Source organism: Gossypium hirsutum, chromosome A11, assembly GCF_007990345.1.
Source record: "Gossypium hirsutum isolate 1008001.06 chromosome A11, Gossypium_hirsutum_v2.1, whole genome shotgun sequence".
In the NCBI taxonomy this organism is placed as follows: domain Eukaryota; kingdom Viridiplantae; phylum Streptophyta; class Magnoliopsida; order Malvales; family Malvaceae; genus Gossypium; species Gossypium hirsutum.
Window position 1 is genome coordinate 6294011 of NC_053434.1, and position 19174 is coordinate 6313184.

Consider the following 19174-nt stretch of genomic DNA (forward strand, 5'->3'; position numbering starts at 1 on the left):
TTAAATAATTTTGAAACATTTCAGGATTAAATTGAATAAATTAAAAATTATCATGGGATTGTGCTGTAAATAGAAAGTATAGGGTCCCTAATGGAAGAATGTGAAATCGGATTTTGATCTAATGCTAAATACCGAAAAATATGCATATCCCGCGTATAGGGGCTAAATTGAATAAAATGTAAAATATAAGTGGCTATGTGTTTGGACGTGAATTGTAACAGCCTAATTTTCAGTGGTGTCGGAACAGTGATTCGAGATCACTAAATCCGACAAATGAGTAGGAAATATTATTAATTTAGTGAGTATAAGTTAAATGTGAAGTTAGGGAAAATTTTGAAATAGTGAATAGTGTACTAAAAATAAATATTAAAATAATTAGAATAAAAAACGAGGTATCGAGATTTTGGGAATTTTAAATCGAGCCATAAATATTTTTATAAATATTTATGGAGTGTTAATATGTTAGTATTAAAGTTTCGTCAAGAAATTTTAAAGTTCTGATAGTTAATTGAACAAAAAGGACTAAATTGTATCAAATGCAAAATTGTGAGAAATGATTAAATAGCTTAATTGATAAAAGAAAGAGGGTTTAAAAGGAAAATAGACCCAAAGGTCTATTTGGGCTGGAAGGCAAGGGCATGAAATCAGCAAGAAAATAAGGAGAATTAAGGGTAAAATTGCAAAATTGCAAAATTTACTTAAAAAAGCTAGGACTAAAGTGGAATTATCCAGATTTCTCTTTATTTTTTCGGCATTCTAATCAGAAAAACGCCATGAAAGAGTTCTATTAAGCTGGTTTTTCATATTTTTGCTGCAAGTAAGTTCAATTCTTGATTATTTCTTGAAATTTTTGTGTTTTTGTGACTTTTACAACTAGGTCCACTTGTTGAATTCATTAGTTTTTGATTCTAAGAAAGAAATTTAAAGTTTCTATGCATATGTGCTGGAAGTATATGATGATTTGGCATGGAATTAGAGCTTTAAATTGTTTATATGTTGATTTTATTGAAAGAATTGAATAGAAAGTGAATGCTTGGGACCTAATTGTAAAAGAGTTTGAAGTTAGAGTTTATGTAGAAATTCTGAATTTCAATAGTTATGAAATAACTTATAATGTTTAGGAAAAGTATTAATTGAGAAAATTATCTTAATTGAGGGGTTAATTGAGCAAGGACTGAATTGTATGAATTGTGAAATTTGGGGCAAAATGGAAATCAACAGTTTGCACTAAAACTGTTTTGGACAGCAGCAGTGGTCTAACTTTGAAAAATCACCAAAAATTGTATAAATGAAATTAGAGGATGAATAAAATATAAAATTAAAGCTTATTGAGTCTAGTTTCTTATAGAAGAAATGATATAAGCAATGAAACTGTAAATCATGAGATATGATAAATTTTGTGAGACAATGTCAGAATGATTTCGGGTTCCCCTGTTCTGACTTTGTAAAATCATTAAAAATTGGATAAAAATAATTAGGGGCTTAAATTTATATGTTTAGAATCCTGAATGAGTCTATTTTCAAGAGAAACAAACAAGAACATCATTCGAATCCTGTACGAGGAGATAATTAATTTTTAGTGAAGAAGAGTCGGAACTGTCAGACAGCAGAACAGGGGAGACTTCAATGAATAAACTGTATTAATTGGCCCAACCAAAAATTATGAAAATTTTATGGTAAGAAGATATGTGAATCTAGTTTTAGGGAAAATTAGCGGATCTTAATTTGGAGTTTCGTAGCTTTAGATAAAAATAATTTAGTGACTATGACACGGGTGGATAGCTTGAATATTCACATAAGTAATTACTAAAAATTATGGATAAGGTTACTTACAAGTGTGTTATTTATACCAAGGATGTGGATGGAGAGGAGGAGGAGGAAAAATATATGAATGACTCGTGTATAAATTGATCACATGCCCGATTATAATCGATAAGTGTTGAATTAGAAACGATATAATGTTTTATTTGGAATATTTATTATGAAATTATGATTATTGCTATAATACAAAAAATCGAACTTGTGAGTTTATATAACTAAATTTAGTGACCATTTGTTAATATTATTAAATTTCAATATTATTTAATGAATGGTGATTAATATTTATGCATGTTAATTGTTGAAAATAAGTAAATTATGTACAAAAGTTATGAAATTGAACTGAGAATTTCGGAGGAACGGAAAGCAGGAAATGAGTACGATCTTTCAGTGAAAAAGATGAATTGACGGTAAATTACCCAAGTAAACCGAGATTCAGCATTTGTTGCGAATTCTCGTGTTTGCTTTCCGTTCAGCTCTTATGAGCTTCCGTTAACTCATATGAGTTTCAGTCAACCCTTTTGGGGTTTCAGTTCAGCTCTGATGAGCTTCAGTTAGCCTTCGGGCTTCCGTTTAGCACTTATGTGCTTCAGCTAGACTTCGGGTTTCAGATTACGATGTACTCAAATCCGTAAGCGGTTCCTTGAATGGACAAGTTAGTAAGTCGTAAATGTAACGTGTGGAAAAAGAAATGTAAGTAATGTTATCATTATTATTATTGAGCTCAATTATGTGATTTTGTCATTCAGAGATTGTGTTTGATAGGATATGTTAGTAAATTATGAGTATGTGAATCAAAGTAACAGAATTTAAACACCTAATGAGGTTGAGCTCATTCACACGAATTTGTCATTTGAAATTGTGATTAACAGGAAGAAATAGTGAATTGCATGCTTATCAATGGTTACACATAATTATCTGAAAAACAAGAAAAATGACGGTTATTGATATATTGAAACGTGAGACATTGATATATGAATGTGGAATATGTTTGATAAATGTGTTCATTCTTAATTATGGAATTATGTACCTCATGTGTGCTATTTGCATAAAGATGATATTTCAAATACTTTGGTGAGTAAAGCTTAAATATGAAATAGTATGAAATCGAAACAAGTTGTTATGAAAATATATTTAAATTATCTGTAAGTGTTTTGTACTCCTCGGTAATGCCTCGTACTCTATTCCGGCGACGGATACGGGTAGGGGGTGTTACATGAATTGAGTATAAATTGATATTATTTTTATTATTGAATTATCATATGTAGCTAAGGACGACGTCGAACCGTCGCAAAAGGAAGAAAAAGCGAAAGTAATTGACAAGTAGATGAACTATCAGTTTGTACTTTTATGATTCAAGATCATTGAATATATGTACACATCTATATATGTTAAATGCATGATTTACTATTGAGGCAAGCTCATATCATCATATGAATTGTTTCGTATTGAATGGTGTTGAATAGTGAGAATTGGACTAAACTAAATGAAGTAGAAAATAGTATGATATAGTTGATGCATGATATGTGACATGAATATAGTATGAACCATGCTATGTGATATTGGGATGAAGTAGAAAATAGCATGATATAGTTGATGCATGATATGTGATATGACTATAGAATGAACCATGCTTTGTGATATTGGGATGAAGTAGAAAATAGTATGATGTAGTTGATGCGAGATATGTGATATGAATATAGAATGAACCATGCTATGTGATATTGGGAATATATGAAGTGAAGATGAATTGAAATGGGGTTATGATATTGAATATGAATTGATATGTAAATTGGTTATAAAATGTAGTTGGATATTGAATACCCTATAAATTGTTTGGATAAAATTGGATATAGTTGGCATGCTATAGGGTTAGATTGTGTATGGGTTATACTTCGACTATATGTTAATGGGTGCTAGGTGCATATTATTTCATACGTTCCAATGAGGCACTAGATGTCAGATTGGTGTGTTGGTTGGATGATCTGTGTATCAATCTGAGTATGAGTCAAGTTAATAGGGATATAAAGTATGAACTTGATAAACAATATTGAATTGAAATGATAATGATAATGTAAAATGTGATTAAAGTTAGCACGTGAAAGATCATGTGAATCGGATAGAAATGAGCCTTGGGGGCCGAATCAAATATGAATGAGTCAATAGACTCAAGAGAGAGAAAATTGTATTTGTCTTGAAAGATTGTGGCATTGATTGAAATTGAAGATTGAGTATCATATTGTTTTATGCATATGTGCTTGAAATTAAAATGAAAATTGTTTGTACCTTTGTTATCATAAAGTATGGTATTGAATGTTTCAATTGGTTATTAAATGAGCTAATGTATAAGATTGACATTGAATAATGAACATGTAAATTGGCATGATTGAACCTTCATTTATTGATTGAATCATTATTGTGAATATACTCATTTTATGACTTGAACCATGGAAGTATCATTGAGTTTTATCACTCAACGTACGATTTGTTTATTTCATGTGAAGGTATCAACGGATCTTAAGGTTTCGTCAAATAAAGTATTATTCGAATCGTAGAATCTCGACTCAGTAATGTTTGTATAGTTCTTTACATTTCAATAGATGACATGTACCTAGGTTTGAATCATTTTAGGATTGTAAATGGTTAATGAAGTATTTTGATTAAGGAATGATAATGAAGGTTGACATATGCATTGTTATAACTATTGAGAAATGTGCCCATATTGTAATAAACATGTAACTGTTTTTATGTATTTAAATGATGAATAAAATTAATTTCACATTTCACTATTATATCTTTTGTATTTCTGTCTTTCATAGTTTGCATACATAGCAAAACTAACAAGCAAATATTAGCTCATTGATTGTCTAAGTTCGAACTGATGATAAGTGGCACTGTAAGAATGTTTACATTGCGAGAAAGATAACTTACTTCAGTAGATAATCTAAACGAGCTCGTAATCCCGTAAAAGAATCAAAGAGAGCATTTGATTCAAATACATAGAAGAATTATTATGTCGTGTACAGTTCCAATTAGGAGATTATTAGTCTTAGTTACCAGAGTAGCTGACTCCACGAGTAGAAACATAAATGTACTTATTAGAAGAACAATACATTGAACTGGACCCAAGTTGAATTAATTTCGATTTTGTTTGTGAATTAATACACTTGTGATGTTCATGGTGAGACTTACCTAAATCTTGAGTTAGCCACTGACCATGCGTATGTAACTCAAGTGCTTTGATATAAGTGGAGGCTTATGCTCTAAAGATGATCGAGCCGATAGCGGCATGTTGGGTACATGATTTGTGTATAGTATGACTTTACTAGCAACAATGAAATTCATAACTCGATTAAAGACTTGATGATATCCTCTCATTGACATTATGTGGATTGATAAATATGGAACGTGGTCACGGCTTGTTTGTTCTCGAATGAGAAATTTGTCACAATAATTAGTTGACAGTGATCATATTAATCATTAAGAAGACACAGTGGTGACAATGAGATAAAATAGGATTGTACTGAGTGAATGAGTTTAACTCAAAGGAATTAAGGATATCATATGAGGGTAAGACACACATGACGATGTCATTGGACAAAATAGTTGGATAAATTGCTTTCACAAAGAGTGTATAATAAGAGTGTATAATAAGAAGTTTTCAATCATGGTACTTCTTGTGGACTGACTCCATGATTAAGTAAATTGCGAATTATTGGAACGATGCTTTTAGACATAATTGCAAGTACTCAAGCCAAATCGTATATGTAATTCGATTGGTCCCTCCGCTAGTTCAACAAAAGCTCGATCGGACTCCATTTGAATCAGAAGAAAATTTTACAACTTTGGAAATAATTTAATTGAGTCGATTTATTCAATGTGGAATTAAATTAAGCAATCATGAGAATTATTCAACTAAATAATTTGATTAAAGAATTTTCTTGAAAATTTTATTTGGAAAATCTCAGTGATTTTTGGGAAATTTAATTTTGATCAAGTATACTTAAATTAATTAAATTAAATATGGTATTTTTATAAATTAATTTTCAAGTCTAACAATTGGCCCAATCGGTAATTGAACTTGAAAATTGGACCCGATAACGAAAATTGAACTCAAGAACCAAAACTCAAAAATTGGACCGACGTCGGTCAGGCCGTCAATAGTCTGGACAGAATTGGCTAGGCCCATTCAGGCAAAATGACGATAATTCAAGGTGCCGGTGGAGTTGTGTCGGCGGTGGCACTACCGAGCACGAAAATTGCAATGACGACAATCCAGTGGCCGGCGAATGGTCAGCAACGGTGGTTCTTCAGTGGTAGAGCAGTGAAAAAATTAGACTCCTAATGAGACTCTATAAGGTAACTTGATTTCAAATTAACTTTTTCAAAAATAATATTGTTTTAATGAATTTCATATTAAATTTAATTTAATATTTATCTATATAATATTTTATTAAATTAATATTAATGTGATTAATTCTAATTCTAGTTGAGCTCTCTTTAAACTCTCCCTATATAAAGAGAGCATGAATCATTATTCTCATACACTTGAATTCAAAAAAAGTTGGAGAAAGAATTTTTTTTGAATAAATTATTTTAAAAATTTTCTAGAAATATTCTTTTTATTTACAAAATTTTCTGATTCAAAATGAGCCCACACTTGACAGACGCGAGCTAGAGGATAATAGAGAAGACTACTCGGTTGAAACATTCATCCTAGACGAATCATAAATGTACGATTTTAATTAATTGTTTATTATTTTAAATAACACAACCAATTTCTTGTTTTTAGAAAAAAATTTAAACTCTGATTTTCCCTTAAACCTATTTTTCTATGCGTTTTTCAAACCCGATCTTCCAACAATAACATGTGTATATATGTTTTAAAGCTTCAAAAGGTAGGAAATGTGTAATTGAATATCATCATGGGTTAAAATGTTTTTCATGATGGGTTATTAGACTAATTGAATTAAATGAAGTAGATTTTGAAGGAATTTGTTTATAGAGTCGCGACGCAAATTTGTTGATGTCACGACACCAACTTTCGATGCCGCAACATCCTTTGTTTGAAGTCGCGACGCCAACCCACTGTTTTCAAAGTTGCAACATTGCACTCTTGAAGTTTACATTCTAGTCCTCAAATGGTCTTGGATTATCATAGGAGCTTTTGTAAGCTCGTAAACCCCAATAAGAATATAAAGCACGTTATATTGAAGTACTGTCTAGATTAACTTGTATAAATTATTGAATGGGTTGAAATTGTATTCGTAGTTGCTTTGGCAACAAATATGATGTGATATCTGTAGCTCAAACTCGATAATATGTCAAGTATAAGGTGTTATACAAATACTTCATTTTGATTAAAAGATTGATATAATTTTTAAGACTTGTCAACACTATTAAAATTATTTGGTAAATTCAAGTACACTATAATACTTTTTTTATTATATAACTATCAAATGAGTTTTTTTTTAAATATCAAACCAATGAATTTAACTGTATTAACAGTTAGATGGATTTTTAAATACAAAGAATAAAAAATTTAAAATCCTAAAATAAAAAAATAAAAAATAAAAATTAAATTTCAAATATATAAAAATAAAAATATTTTAATATTCGGTTTTTTACATTATAATTTAACCTACAAAATTAATCCAATACAGAGTAGGGTAGAAATCATACTGATATTTACGAAATTAGGGATAAGATTGAAATATATAGTTTAAAGATTTGGAAACATCTAAGCAGTCAGTCATCTATCATACAATTAATGGCCATGGGGTTGGGGGATAATTGAAGAATGTACATCGGGAGCCTTTTTGATGTACCCATAACCATCCTTCTATTAATAGCATAAGGTTCTAACTCCTCGGCTTTGGTGTTGGTCTATGGTCCCAATGCCATGCAGCTCGCTATAATCATCTGTCAAACTAACGCTCTATCAAATCGCATCGATACTCTGTCTCATCACATGAAATGGAAGTCTATTATTTGCCATATGATTAATACATCAAATATTCTTTTTATTTTGAGTATAATTAATATATTGTTTTTGTTGATTTTATGATTTATAAATATTAATTTTTTCGAGATTTATTATTAGTCCTTTTAATAATATTATTTTTGTTATTTGAATTTATATTTTATTGTTAAAAACATAATGTCTTTTATTATTATATTTAATATTTGTTGGTATTAAATAATTTTTTTTTGTAAAACCCTCTTTGATAAATTAAAAATTTAAGTTATAATATTTATTTGATATTTTATTTGAAGTTAAGTACTTAATATAATTAAATGGTTTGATAAATATAAATTTTAAATTATGATAAAAAAATATTTTACATTTTTATCCTTAATTTTAAGATGTTTTGAAAAAAATTAAATTTAAATAACTTTACTATGAAAAATAAATATCATTATTGAGAATAAAAAAGAGTTGAAGGTTCATATTTCATATAAAATATTGTTGAATAAAAGAACAAATTAAACATATTTTTTATTAAGTAATAATTAAGTCTATATTTACTTATCATTTTATTTTTTTAATTCTATTAAGTAGTTTAAATTAAAGGTTATCGTAATTTAAAAAAAATTACTGAAAATATTAAGCTTTTTTTTTCAAGAAATATAGACTATTTTTGTTTTATTGAAAAATGAAAAATATTAAAAAAATGTGTTTAGTTGAAATATTTAAAAAATAATTTTTGGAAAATGAAAACGAAAATATGTGAAAATTGAACTTATGAAAACAAAGATATTTTTTGAATAATCCTATTATAGGTTTTGGTCATATACGCTTTTTTATTACACAATGCCTAGAACTATCGTAACTTTTTCCCAACCTATAAATAGGAAAATAATGTACTTCAACATACTTAAACTCACGTCTTCTTGCATTGATAATAATACCCATACTAATTGAACTAAAACTCAACCGACATAAAAATAAAAAAAATTAATATTATTTAAATTGACACTAATTCAAACTCATATAAATTTAAAATATTAAAATTGATATCATTATATAAATGTAAAATTTTGTATTATATTTGTGAAGCAAGTTTAAGGTAGAGGGAGAGCGAACCGCCAATATCACCCAGATGGTACTGGTCAAATTCACATGGGCAAAGGCAATGTCAACCGTTAAAAAAAAAACAAATTGGAGTAGAAATACGATGGAAACAAGTATGTATACGAATACAATACATGTTAGCCAGCCTTGCATACGGAGGAAACCGTAGGACCTACGGCTTTGATTATTAGTCAGAAAATGTATATATGTATCTCTTCCTTCATTAGTTGCATGTTTGCCACGTACACCTTTCATGTTCTCCATGCAATTCTGCTCTCTCACGTGAAGAGAGAGATACAGAGTCTCTCTTACGTTACAAAAATAATTTTCTTTAATTCGTTGAACGTTGAAACAGTCTACTTGGCGGCTTACAGTGAAGTTGGCGAATGGAAAATCAGTGGAAAACGCTGCCCACACTCAGTTTTTGATGTCCTAACCCTAATAATATCTTTTTAACTTCACAAATTAAAGAGAGAAAAAAAAAAGGTGAAAGGAAAGGGACGAGTTTGATTGGGGAGTAGGAGCGGTGAATGGAAAAAGAAGAAGGTAGAATCACGAGAAACTTGGGTTTGGTTTTAGAAAGATTTAATTCCAAATTAATTAAAGGTGTTGCATGTAGAAAATGGCAAATTTATTAACATATGGGCTCTAATAATTGCTTTGCTTTATATTTGAATGAAAGATAGTACAATACCAACAGCTAACCCTGCAATTTTTCACTCTACAATGCGTGAAGTGATTATATATATTTTTTAATTTAGGATAAATTATAAAAATAGTCACTTTTGTTTGCTTCATATTATATTTTAGTCACTTATGTTTAAAATGTTACGTTTTAGTCACTTACGTTATCGTTTTGTTACAAAATAATTACTTTACCGTTAAATTTCGTTATCTCCTTAACCAGTGGCGGAGCCAAGGGAGGGCTGGCAGTGGCCCTGGCCCCCCCTAAAATGATTTTTTTCATTTAAGCACTTTATAATTTATCAAATTTTAAATTAGTAATGATAAAATTGTAATTTGGTCCCTTCAAAAATAATAAAAATTTAATTGAATACTTTAAAAATTATAAAGATATATATTATTAAAATGGTGAAATTGTATTTTTACCATTGTAAAAATATACAATTTAATTCCAACCCTCCCCAAAAATTTCCTAACTCTGCCATTGTCCCTAACGACAGTTCATGTAGTAGTCCAAATGGGTTTTAAATGCCAACTTGGATGTCTAATTGTTGGGATGAAAATAGGTTTTTAATAAAATAAATTTAATTTGGACTATCACGTAGGACATCTAAGTTGGCATTTAAAACTCATTTGAACCGCCATTAGGGAGGTAACAAAGCTTAACAGTAGAGTGACTATTTCGTAACAAAATGATAGCATAAACAATTAAAACGTAACATTTCAAACATAAATGACTAAAATGTAATCCGAGACAAATAAAAGTGGCTATTTTATAGTTTACTTTTTGGCCGGCTTCTCTCTATCAATCTTTAATGATACGATTGGCATGTATGTCAGATATGTTTTTCAGTAATAATTATAAAAAATAGTACATATAACATGTATTATGTGATTTCATTTAACATATATAAGAATATGCTATAGTTGTTCCATATTTCTGGGTTTTGAATGCAAACAAACGAAGATATGTCATCTCTCTCTCTGAGAAGATGATATATCAAATAATTATTTTCATTCATTCTAAGGTTTAACGACAGAGTTATATTGTGTAAAATATCTTGAATTTCAATATTAAATTGATGATGGTTGCTTTGACTAATTAATAAAACTCAGTCAAAACCCAAATTAGACGTAAAGAGAGGTAGAAATTTCAGTCATTATATCAACCCTTAGTTCGACTAAGCAAGTTGATTATCAACTTGCAACCACATCATTTATTGTGTTAAAAAAGTCTTTATTTTTTGGGGTAAGGATTTAATAAATTAGTTCTAAATGAGAAGTAAAAGTTGGAAAAGTTAACTTCCATAAGAGGATTATGTGTTATCATACGTCAAAATTTTTAGTTAGAAAATTCGTCATATAGTAATGATTCTTGTGATTGAGGGTTTTATTATCGTTTTGAGTATGAAATAGTTTTAAAATTTATAGCTAGTATCTATCCGTTAATGAGCCTACAAAATGCAGAAAGTTAATTATTAAGTTTGCTCTAATAAATACATTGAGACATAAAAAAAATTAGTTAAGAGATTTAAAAGAGTTTAATTTTCTATATTTTAAAAAATTTTCTTTAAATTTCACTATTATCTACATACCACATCCATAAATATAATATAATTATAATAAATAAAGAATTAGATGAAAAATTGGGAAGAACAATACAAAACTTATAAATGTGGCATATGCAAAAGTTGGGAATGATAAAACCCACAACTCGCAATTAAAAATGGTGATATTTACCACCCATATTAGCTGGAATGCTCGGCTTTCGTAGTATTGTTTCGATATATGCCGATGGATTCAATTTGTATTGGCTAATATTTTGTGTATTGATCTGTATAAAAAAAATGAAGTTTAAATTTAAAATTTTTACTATTTATTTTTAATTTCTTGAATGATGAATTATTATAAGCACAATATAAGTTTATTTTCTACATGGAATATTTTGTTTAAATAATAAAGTGTGTTTGTGAAACTTATTAAAGAGTATTTTATGTTTAAAATTTATTTAAATTAGTTATTTGATATTTATAAATAATTTTTTAAAATAACGATAAATTTAAAATGATACACTAAAATAAATAAGTACCAATATATATCATTATCAATAGAAAAAAAATACATCCCCTTATACAATACTAATTACCTTAAATCAAAGTCCCAAAACTTTTACCTTAACCAACATGAAAATTATAAATTTAATAATGTTTTGAATGGGTTTATATATAGATAATGCTCTTTCACTTTTTGTGTATAAATTTATATAATAACAACATATCAAATATAAAATCAAAACAATTACTTATATTATGTTGAGTTAGACCTATTATAAGAGATGAAGATAATTTCTTTTTTGTCAAAATTAAATTATGAATTTTTAAAAGTTCTCACAAATAAAAGTTATACTGTTATAAAAAATTTATAAAAAAATTATTCAATTATTTATACCGATTCTTAAAAATCAATAGATTTAATGTATTTCTTTAAATCGATACCCAATTGAAACCAGCATACAATGTGAATGTGAAGAAGCAAATAGAGATATAGTTTTAAATAATTATATAAAAATATTTAAGAAGAAATGAAAAATGAAAAAAAAAACAAAAAGAAACGTCGGTATCTCGACCCAATCCAATCCGACCCACATGTATGGATATCCAAGTATTAGAAGATGGGGCAGAAAATGAAAAATAGAAAAAAAAGGAAAAACATAAAGCAAGAAAGCAAGTAGCGATAGACACATGGTTCATAGACACAGACGTAATAGACGAATAGATAAAAAGCAGAGGACAGGGAGAGCCACTCTCCCTTCATTTGCCAATGCTTCGCTACATTTTGTAACGTTCAAACTTTCATACTTCAAATCCTCTCTCTTCTTTTTCCCCCAATATTATGATTCTCTGCTGAATAAAGCTTCTTCACTTTTCTCTTCTCCTTTTTCTCATTTCTTCTTTCCCTCTGCTGCTGTAACTGCCTTTTTCTTTCTCTACTAAACCTGTTGAAAAGAGAGGCTGCCCGAGAGTGAAGACATGGTCCTTGGAGATAACGGCGTCGTTTGGATGGGCGGCGAAGAGGAAGAAGAAGATGCGATTTCTTCTTGGACGCGGAACAACAACAACGACGGTAACGCCAATAATGAATTTGAGACTAAAGAGGACGACTTGGCTATGTCTGCTGCTTCTCTTTCCTCCTTCAAATCCATGCTGGATGCTGATTGGTACATTAGCCCGGCTATGAACCAGGACCTTCAGATCAGAGAACTTGGTTTTTGCTCCAACCAGGTGGATAACAGTCTCCTTCTTCACCACCAGATTGATTCCTCTGCTTCATGTTCTCCCTCCCAGGCCTTCACGCTTGACCCTTCCCAGTCTCACCCTTTGTTGCCTCCTAAATCTTGCTTCTCTTCTCTCCTCAATGTTTCCTGCCACAACCCTTTTGATAATGCCTTTGATTTCGCCTCCGAACCGGCTTTTCTCGCTCAGTTTCAGCCGAATCCCACCCCGAATTTGATGGCTTTCCCCCAGACTCAAATGGGTACTCCTGAGTTCAGTTCGAGCTCTGAGTTTCAAGGTACGAGATTGTTCGCAGGAACTGAAAATGCTTCTCCTTTGAGCGGTGGGTTTAGTGCTGGTGGTTTCGACGGGTCAGGGAATGTCCCGTTTGTGAACAGAGCAAAGACTTTGAAGCCCCTTGAAGTTTTCCCTTCAGTTGGTTCTCAACCAACTTTGTTTCAGAAGCGAGCAGCCATGCGGCAGGGCTCTGGTGGGTCTGATAAATTGGGGAATTTGGATGTCTCAGGGCTGAGATTTGGAGGGGAAGCATCAGATGGAAAGAGGAAGAGACATGGGGAATTGGATATTGAGGAAGCCAGCATCGATGTGTCGGGTCTGAATTATGATTCTGATGACAGGAATGGTGATTGCAAACTGGAGGAGACTGTGAACAATGGTGGTTGCAACTCAAATGCAACCAGTACAGTTACTGGTGGTGGAGACCAGAAAGGGAAGAAAAAAGGGATGCCAGCAAAAAATCTGATGGCGGAGAGACGGAGGAGGAAGAAGCTCAACGATAGGCTTTACATGCTTAGGTCTGTGGTGCCCAAGATTAGCAAGGTATATCATCTTGAAAATCGCAACGAAATAATTATTATAGTGATCTTCCTATTTGGTCATTTGGGTTTATTTAGAATCTTGAAATGTGTCATTTGGTCTTTGACTCTTGAATTGAATGCTATGCCTCACCTATTTTATATTGACAGTTTGAGAACATGCATTTACTTATTTTTAGTATTTGCCCCTTTTCTTTTAATATTACTTGTCCGTTGAGTGATTCTGATTGTAATTGTTTCGGGGTGATTTTAGTTTATTAGTTAGACAAAAGACATATTTTCTTGGTATTCTTTTAATTGAAACTGGTATTGTTGGCGGCTGCTCATTGTGGTTATCGTGTCATAGATGGATAGGGCTTCAATACTTGGGGACGCCATTGATTATTTGAAGGAGCTTCTGCGAAAGATTAATGATCTCCATACTGAACTTGAATCCACTCCACATGGCTCTTTGATGCCACCATCTACAAGTATCCACCCATTGACTCCGACCCCACCTACCCTTCCATGTCGTGTGAAGGAAGAACTATGCCCCAGCTCTTTGCCGAGCTCTAAAAGCCAACCCGCAAAGGTTTAACTTTTGGACCTAAAGTTTATAGTTTGCTTTCTTTTCTCTTTCTTTTTTTTTCCCTATTATTTGCTTAGTTTGCATAGTTTCTATAAGAAACTGATGTTTTTCAAGTCTTTTGCCTATTAGGCAAAAAATTTGACATGCTCAATAAAATTGAAAATTTCAAGGCTGAAAGGCGCAAAACATGGATGCCAGTTTGTTCTATTCTGAAAGACTTACATGATATCAACAAGACAAATAAGCTAAACATTATTGTACTTTTTCTAATTTGACCATGAACTGGTAGAAATTTAAATTATTTATGTTTAATGTTGATTTTCGAGAGTTAATAGTGTGCCCTGTTAAACCTTTTAACATGTACTTGCAAATCAATAGGGTTTAATGTTCATCCATTTATATAGATCAAACATCTGCTCATCAAACTTGTTAAGTTTTAAATTTGTTGATTGACATAATCATGAAAATAGAAAAACTATATATTGTATTAATATGATAGACTGAGGAAGCTGAAGTTTTAATTTTTGGGCTTCTATTCTTGTTTTTGTTCTTTTTTTTTTCTTTTCTTTTTTTTTTGGCCCTTATATTATTAGTTAAATGATATTACAACAGAGAAGTAATCATTGAACATGCATATCTTGCTCCAAATCCCTGTTGCTAACAAGCATAGTTCATGACTCTGTGCAATCCATAGTCTTAGTCAAACATCTTCTTTGATTTGATTAACGAATAACTGGAGCTATTTGTTATTTCCCCAAAGTTTCAATGATCTATATGCATTTGGATAGACATATTCCAGAAACTTTCACCAGGTTGTGAATGTGACTCTTTTTCCCTAAATGTTTTGAGCAACAACTCAAGTAGCTCCTAGTTTTCTAATTTTTGTTTCTGCAATTTCCAGGTGGAGGTTAGGGTAAGGGAAGGAAGGGCTGTCAACATTCACATGTTTTGTGCTCGCAGGCCAGGTCTCTTGCTCTCCACTATGAGAGCTCTAGACAACCTTGGATTGGATATACAACAAGCTGTAATTAGCTGTTTCAATGGGTTTGCACTGGATGTGTTCCGAGCTGAGGTACTCTTCTTCTCTTCTTGTCTTCATCTGCTTCTGTTGATTTCCATTTAAAGATCAACTTTGATACGTGTGTCTATCCAACTGATTATGTATGCTCTCCTCATATGATTGCGACTAACATCTAACAATTTTAATGAATTTTGTTTCTTTCCAAGCCAAGCCAAGCCAATTCCGATGCAAAACCCAAAGCCCTAAATAGAGTTCTTTCTTGTGTTTTTAACTCTTGCAACAACAAAGTAATGGTCCTTTATGGAAGAAACTATGTTGTTTTCTTTGTATCTTTGTTAGTGTTAGTTTAGGTAAAAGGCAAGTTCAATTAATGTTATAGACCATGATCCGGAAACTCCTGAGAACTCTCTTCTTATTGTCCTGTTGTGTAGTATTCTGACTACATGTACTATTTTGCACATGGGTTGATGTAATTGAATCATGGTTTATAGTGGGACCTATGCTAGGCAATGCATTGATACACTTTTTCCCCCTTTTCTGTTGTTACATTTTTAAAGCCTTCCACCGGCCTCCTGATCTGAAGGCTAAATTAATGCTAATGGTTAATGATTGTTGATCGTAGATCATTAAAAGAATTTGAAAATGTGGAAGCTGAAAGCTGTGAAATAAAATCATCTCAACTGTACTTGTGGAAAGCATTACGAAGTTTTGATGTGTTAATTAAGCATGCATGGGCTTGTCATTCATATGTTTTGATGGAGAGATTGATTGTTGGTTAATTGGTTTATTTGTTCAACAGCAATGCAGGGAAGGGCAAGAATTAATGGCTGAGCAAATCAAAGCAGTACTTCTTGATTCAGCTGGTTTCCATGGGATAATGTGACTTGGATAGCTTGTCTTGGGGTAGTTTATAAACTCAGTTTGCTGCAGCATCCCATTGGTGAAGGACCCATTTCAAGCAGAACATTTGTAGGTGGCGCAAGCAAAGCATCTTTAGCTGATAATGTTAATTACTTAGTGTTTATTTGAGAAGTACAACATTCTGATTTGCAGTTTTTATTTAGTAATTTCAGCTTTTTTAAATAAAAATATCTCCTTATTTTATACCTCTTTTTAGTTTTTCCTTTTCTGTCATATTTGTTGCTGCTGTCCAGTGGATGAACAGTAGGCAAGTAAGCAACGGCTCTTTCCATGGGCTGAATTCTTTTCTTGATATTTTCATGAGCTTTACTAAAACCCCATAGATGCAAATCCTAGCTACATAAGGCTTAACAACATTTCCCTCCTTCAAAAGTTAGTTATTTAGGGTTTAAATTAAAAGCTCCACCTTGTCAACCGCCATGGCTTGCACAATTGATTTCCACCTCCTTGACGAAGGTTTTGGCGGCAAAATGAACAAGTGATGCTGCATCTGCCGTGATGGCATCCTCTGAAATGATCCACTGTGCCTTTGATGGACGACCCCAACAAATCACCTCCGGTTGACCCACCCTACAATGGCGAGATTGCAGTCCAGAACTGTATGTTAAGAGAAGGTCTAAAACTAAGTTTCAAGAGATAGATTACATTGAAGAAGACCACAAAGTAAGCAGAAGAAGCTGCTTCAAGCTGTCCCTGATGAAATCATTAACAAGAAATCCAAGTAAAACCAAAACTAATATTAAAAAATGAAAAGCAAATAACTACCTTTTTTGGGTTCTATTTTGTTTTTGTTTTTGTTTTTGTTTTCTTTCTTTTTACTGTGTTGTTTCTTTAGGTTCAAAGAAGTTACAAGCTTTACCAGGAATGAAATCTGATTTATTGATATTCTTTGCTTGCTTATTATGTGTGGATTGGAAGTGGATTACGTACGTGGAATAGGAAAATGAAAGTGATATTGGGTTAAGATTTGTGTTTTTCTCATGTTTTCTGATCTTGGATAACTCCAGAATCTGGTTTTCAGCCATGATTTGTGTATCAAATAGTTAGAATATTCTTATTACAGCTAAACCGAGTATATATTTTAGTTATCATCATTATTAGAATCTGTCTGAAATAACACATACGACTTTACTTTTCTGCTTCAAATCCAAACTATATTATATCATTAAAGAAGTTATACGTAGTTACACAGCAAGTAAAAGGTCTGTTATATACATCGCATATTTCAATATAAATATGTCCAGTCCTGAATCCTGATAGCTGAAAAGGATCCTGGCGACATGGTCACTTGTTTCTAATACACTCCCCTTTGATACTCTCGGCTACAGAATTCTCCGCCCAAATCATCACACGCCTCAGCACAGAAAACCCTGCATTTACATATGGAAATGAAACAGCTTTCATAACTTAATTTGTATAAAGAAATAGAATACGAGATTTGGGCAATAGTTTGTTGAGAAAGTAATTAATACGTTTTGGCATCATTGTATTCCAGATATTCTCTGTCCATCAACTCTGTTGTGGTCCTCGGGGAGTTGTTTCTGGCCTCCGGTTGTAGCTTCACTTCAGGGTATATGTCTGCCCGGCATGCATCTCCACCGATTGTCTCACACGCCTCTGCTGGAAACACACTGCATAAATGCATGCCCCACGAGCCCAAATTAGTTAAAAGCTTTCGTGTCAAACGAAACAACACAACTTTAAACTAGAAAAAAAAGACTTACGAGAGCATAGAGCTGTAGTCAACCATTGAAGGGTCGTAGGTGGTGGCGGTTGCTTTGATTGAAAGGCCGCGCCGAGAGGGAGGAATGGAGCTGCCAAGCCTTGGGGAGAAGGCTTTGGAGGGTGAGAGATTAGGAATAAGGGGTGGTGCAATGCTGAGAGTTGCTGTTGCTGTTGCTGTTGCTGCTGCTGACTGCATTTTGGAGTATTTCGTTGTATAATGGATTATATCAAATTAAAAAGTGTTAAGTAAGCTTGTGAGAGATGCTAATGAATTTATAGAGAAGGGGTGGGTTGGAAATTATAGTATAAAGCAAAGATATTTGCCACTCAATCTAGATAAGGGATCTTTTTTATCCGATACCTCGTTGTGAGTTTATGAGGGGCAAAAAGCTCGACTGTGCTGGAGATATTTATGAAGCTTTTAAGATATTTCCACGAGTCTAATCCATGCAGGATAAAAATATCTGGTTTAGCTTTTGTCATGTTTCGGAGGTTTCACAATGATTGACACGACATGACATGAGTGCCGATTGAAGGAAACACTAGCGCTGATACTAATTAGAGGTTCATTTGTTTTTTAGGTCGAAAGGTCTGCAATGGTATTGGATCCATGGGGTTGTACTTTAAATCCTTTTTAATCCAAAGAACATTTCCTCTTAGAGTCGTGGAAGATATAATTGCATGTTATTATAAAAAAAATGTTAGATTATACAGCGGCATTCCAATTGATTAAGACGATAATAATGTCCCAAGATTCCCAGCTGAAACACACAAGTTCAATCTGATTCAAAGTTGGAAAACAAGAAGTGGAGATTGAATCGGTCTATTGACGTGTGACTATTAAATCTCGTAATTTTTATATAATTAAAACATTAGACACTGTTTTGACATCACAGAATAAGTGTAATCATTAGAAAGAGTAATAATTTATTAGATGCGTTTAGTTAACAGAATTTAATTACTTTATAATTTTCTATAGCATATTTGGTAATATAAATTGTGATTACATAGTTAAATAATTTATATTGTTAAAAATGTTAGTACAATAAAAATTTTTAAATAAGTAACAAAAATTTAAAATAAAATTAGATCATCACATGTAATATATTAGTACAAGGAAGTAGTCGATGATACGACTAATAAAAAATAACACGATATGATCTAAACTTATTTTTTATGCTACACAGGTATGATCTTAATAATATGGAGAAAAAAAAATAGGACAACAAATATTCTTTCAACCACATTTTAAAG

At 31.7% G+C, this 19174-nt stretch overlaps 2 protein-coding genes across 2 annotated transcripts; one reads left to right on the top strand and one right to left on the bottom strand.

The window, feature by feature from the left end:
• The first annotated feature begins 12222 nt into the window (after positions 1-12222).
• Positions 12223-16378, top strand: LOC107924344 (transcription factor ICE1). Its single transcript, XM_016854744.2, has 4 exons — positions 12223-13689; positions 14032-14256; positions 15155-15325; positions 16074-16378. Exons 1-4 carry the CDS (start codon positions 12607-12609, stop codon positions 16155-16157), a joined length of 1563 nt encoding a protein of 520 aa, XP_016710233.1. The 5' UTR covers positions 12223-12606; the 3' UTR covers positions 16158-16378.
• Positions 16379-17332: 954 nt separating this feature from the next.
• On the bottom strand, positions 17333-18350 carry LOC107924345 (light-regulated protein 1, chloroplastic). The gene is made up of 3 exons (XM_016854745.2): positions 17920-18350; positions 17668-17826; positions 17333-17565 (listed from the first exon to the last, which is right to left on the bottom strand). The coding sequence occupies exons 1-3, from the start codon at positions 18114-18116 to the stop codon at positions 17490-17492; spliced, it is 432 nt and encodes a 143-aa protein (XP_016710234.1). The 5' UTR covers positions 18117-18350; the 3' UTR covers positions 17333-17489.
• Positions 18351-19174: the final 824 nt, after the last annotated feature.

What these genes read in the sequence shown, in the direction of transcription:
- LOC107924344 (XM_016854744.2), top strand. Translation starts at nt 12,607, where the DNA reads ATGGTCCTTGGAGATAACGGCGTCGTTTGGATGGGCGGCGAAGAGGAA. An exon ending in TGGTGCCCAAGATTAGCAAG is followed by an intron (nt 13,690 to 14,031) that starts GTATATCATCTT and finishes ATCGTGTCATAG; the next exon opens with ATGGATAGGGCTTCAATACT. An exon ending in TGGATGTGTTCCGAGCTGAG is followed by an intron (nt 15,326 to 16,073) that starts GTACTCTTCTTC and finishes TTTGTTCAACAG; the next exon opens with CAATGCAGGGAAGGGCAAGA.
- LOC107924345 (XM_016854745.2), bottom strand. Translation starts at nt 18,116, where the DNA reads ATGCAGTCAGCAGCAGCAACAGCAACAGCAACAGCAACTCTCAGCATT. An exon ending in GACTACAGCTCTATGCTCTC is followed by an intron (nt 17,827 to 17,919) that starts GTAAGTCTTTTT and finishes GCATTTATGCAG; the next exon opens with TGTGTTTCCAGCAGAGGCGT. An exon ending in GAATACAATGATGCCAAAAC is followed by an intron (nt 17,566 to 17,667) that starts GTATTAATTACT and finishes ATGTAAATGCAG; the next exon opens with GGTTTTCTGTGCTGAGGCGT.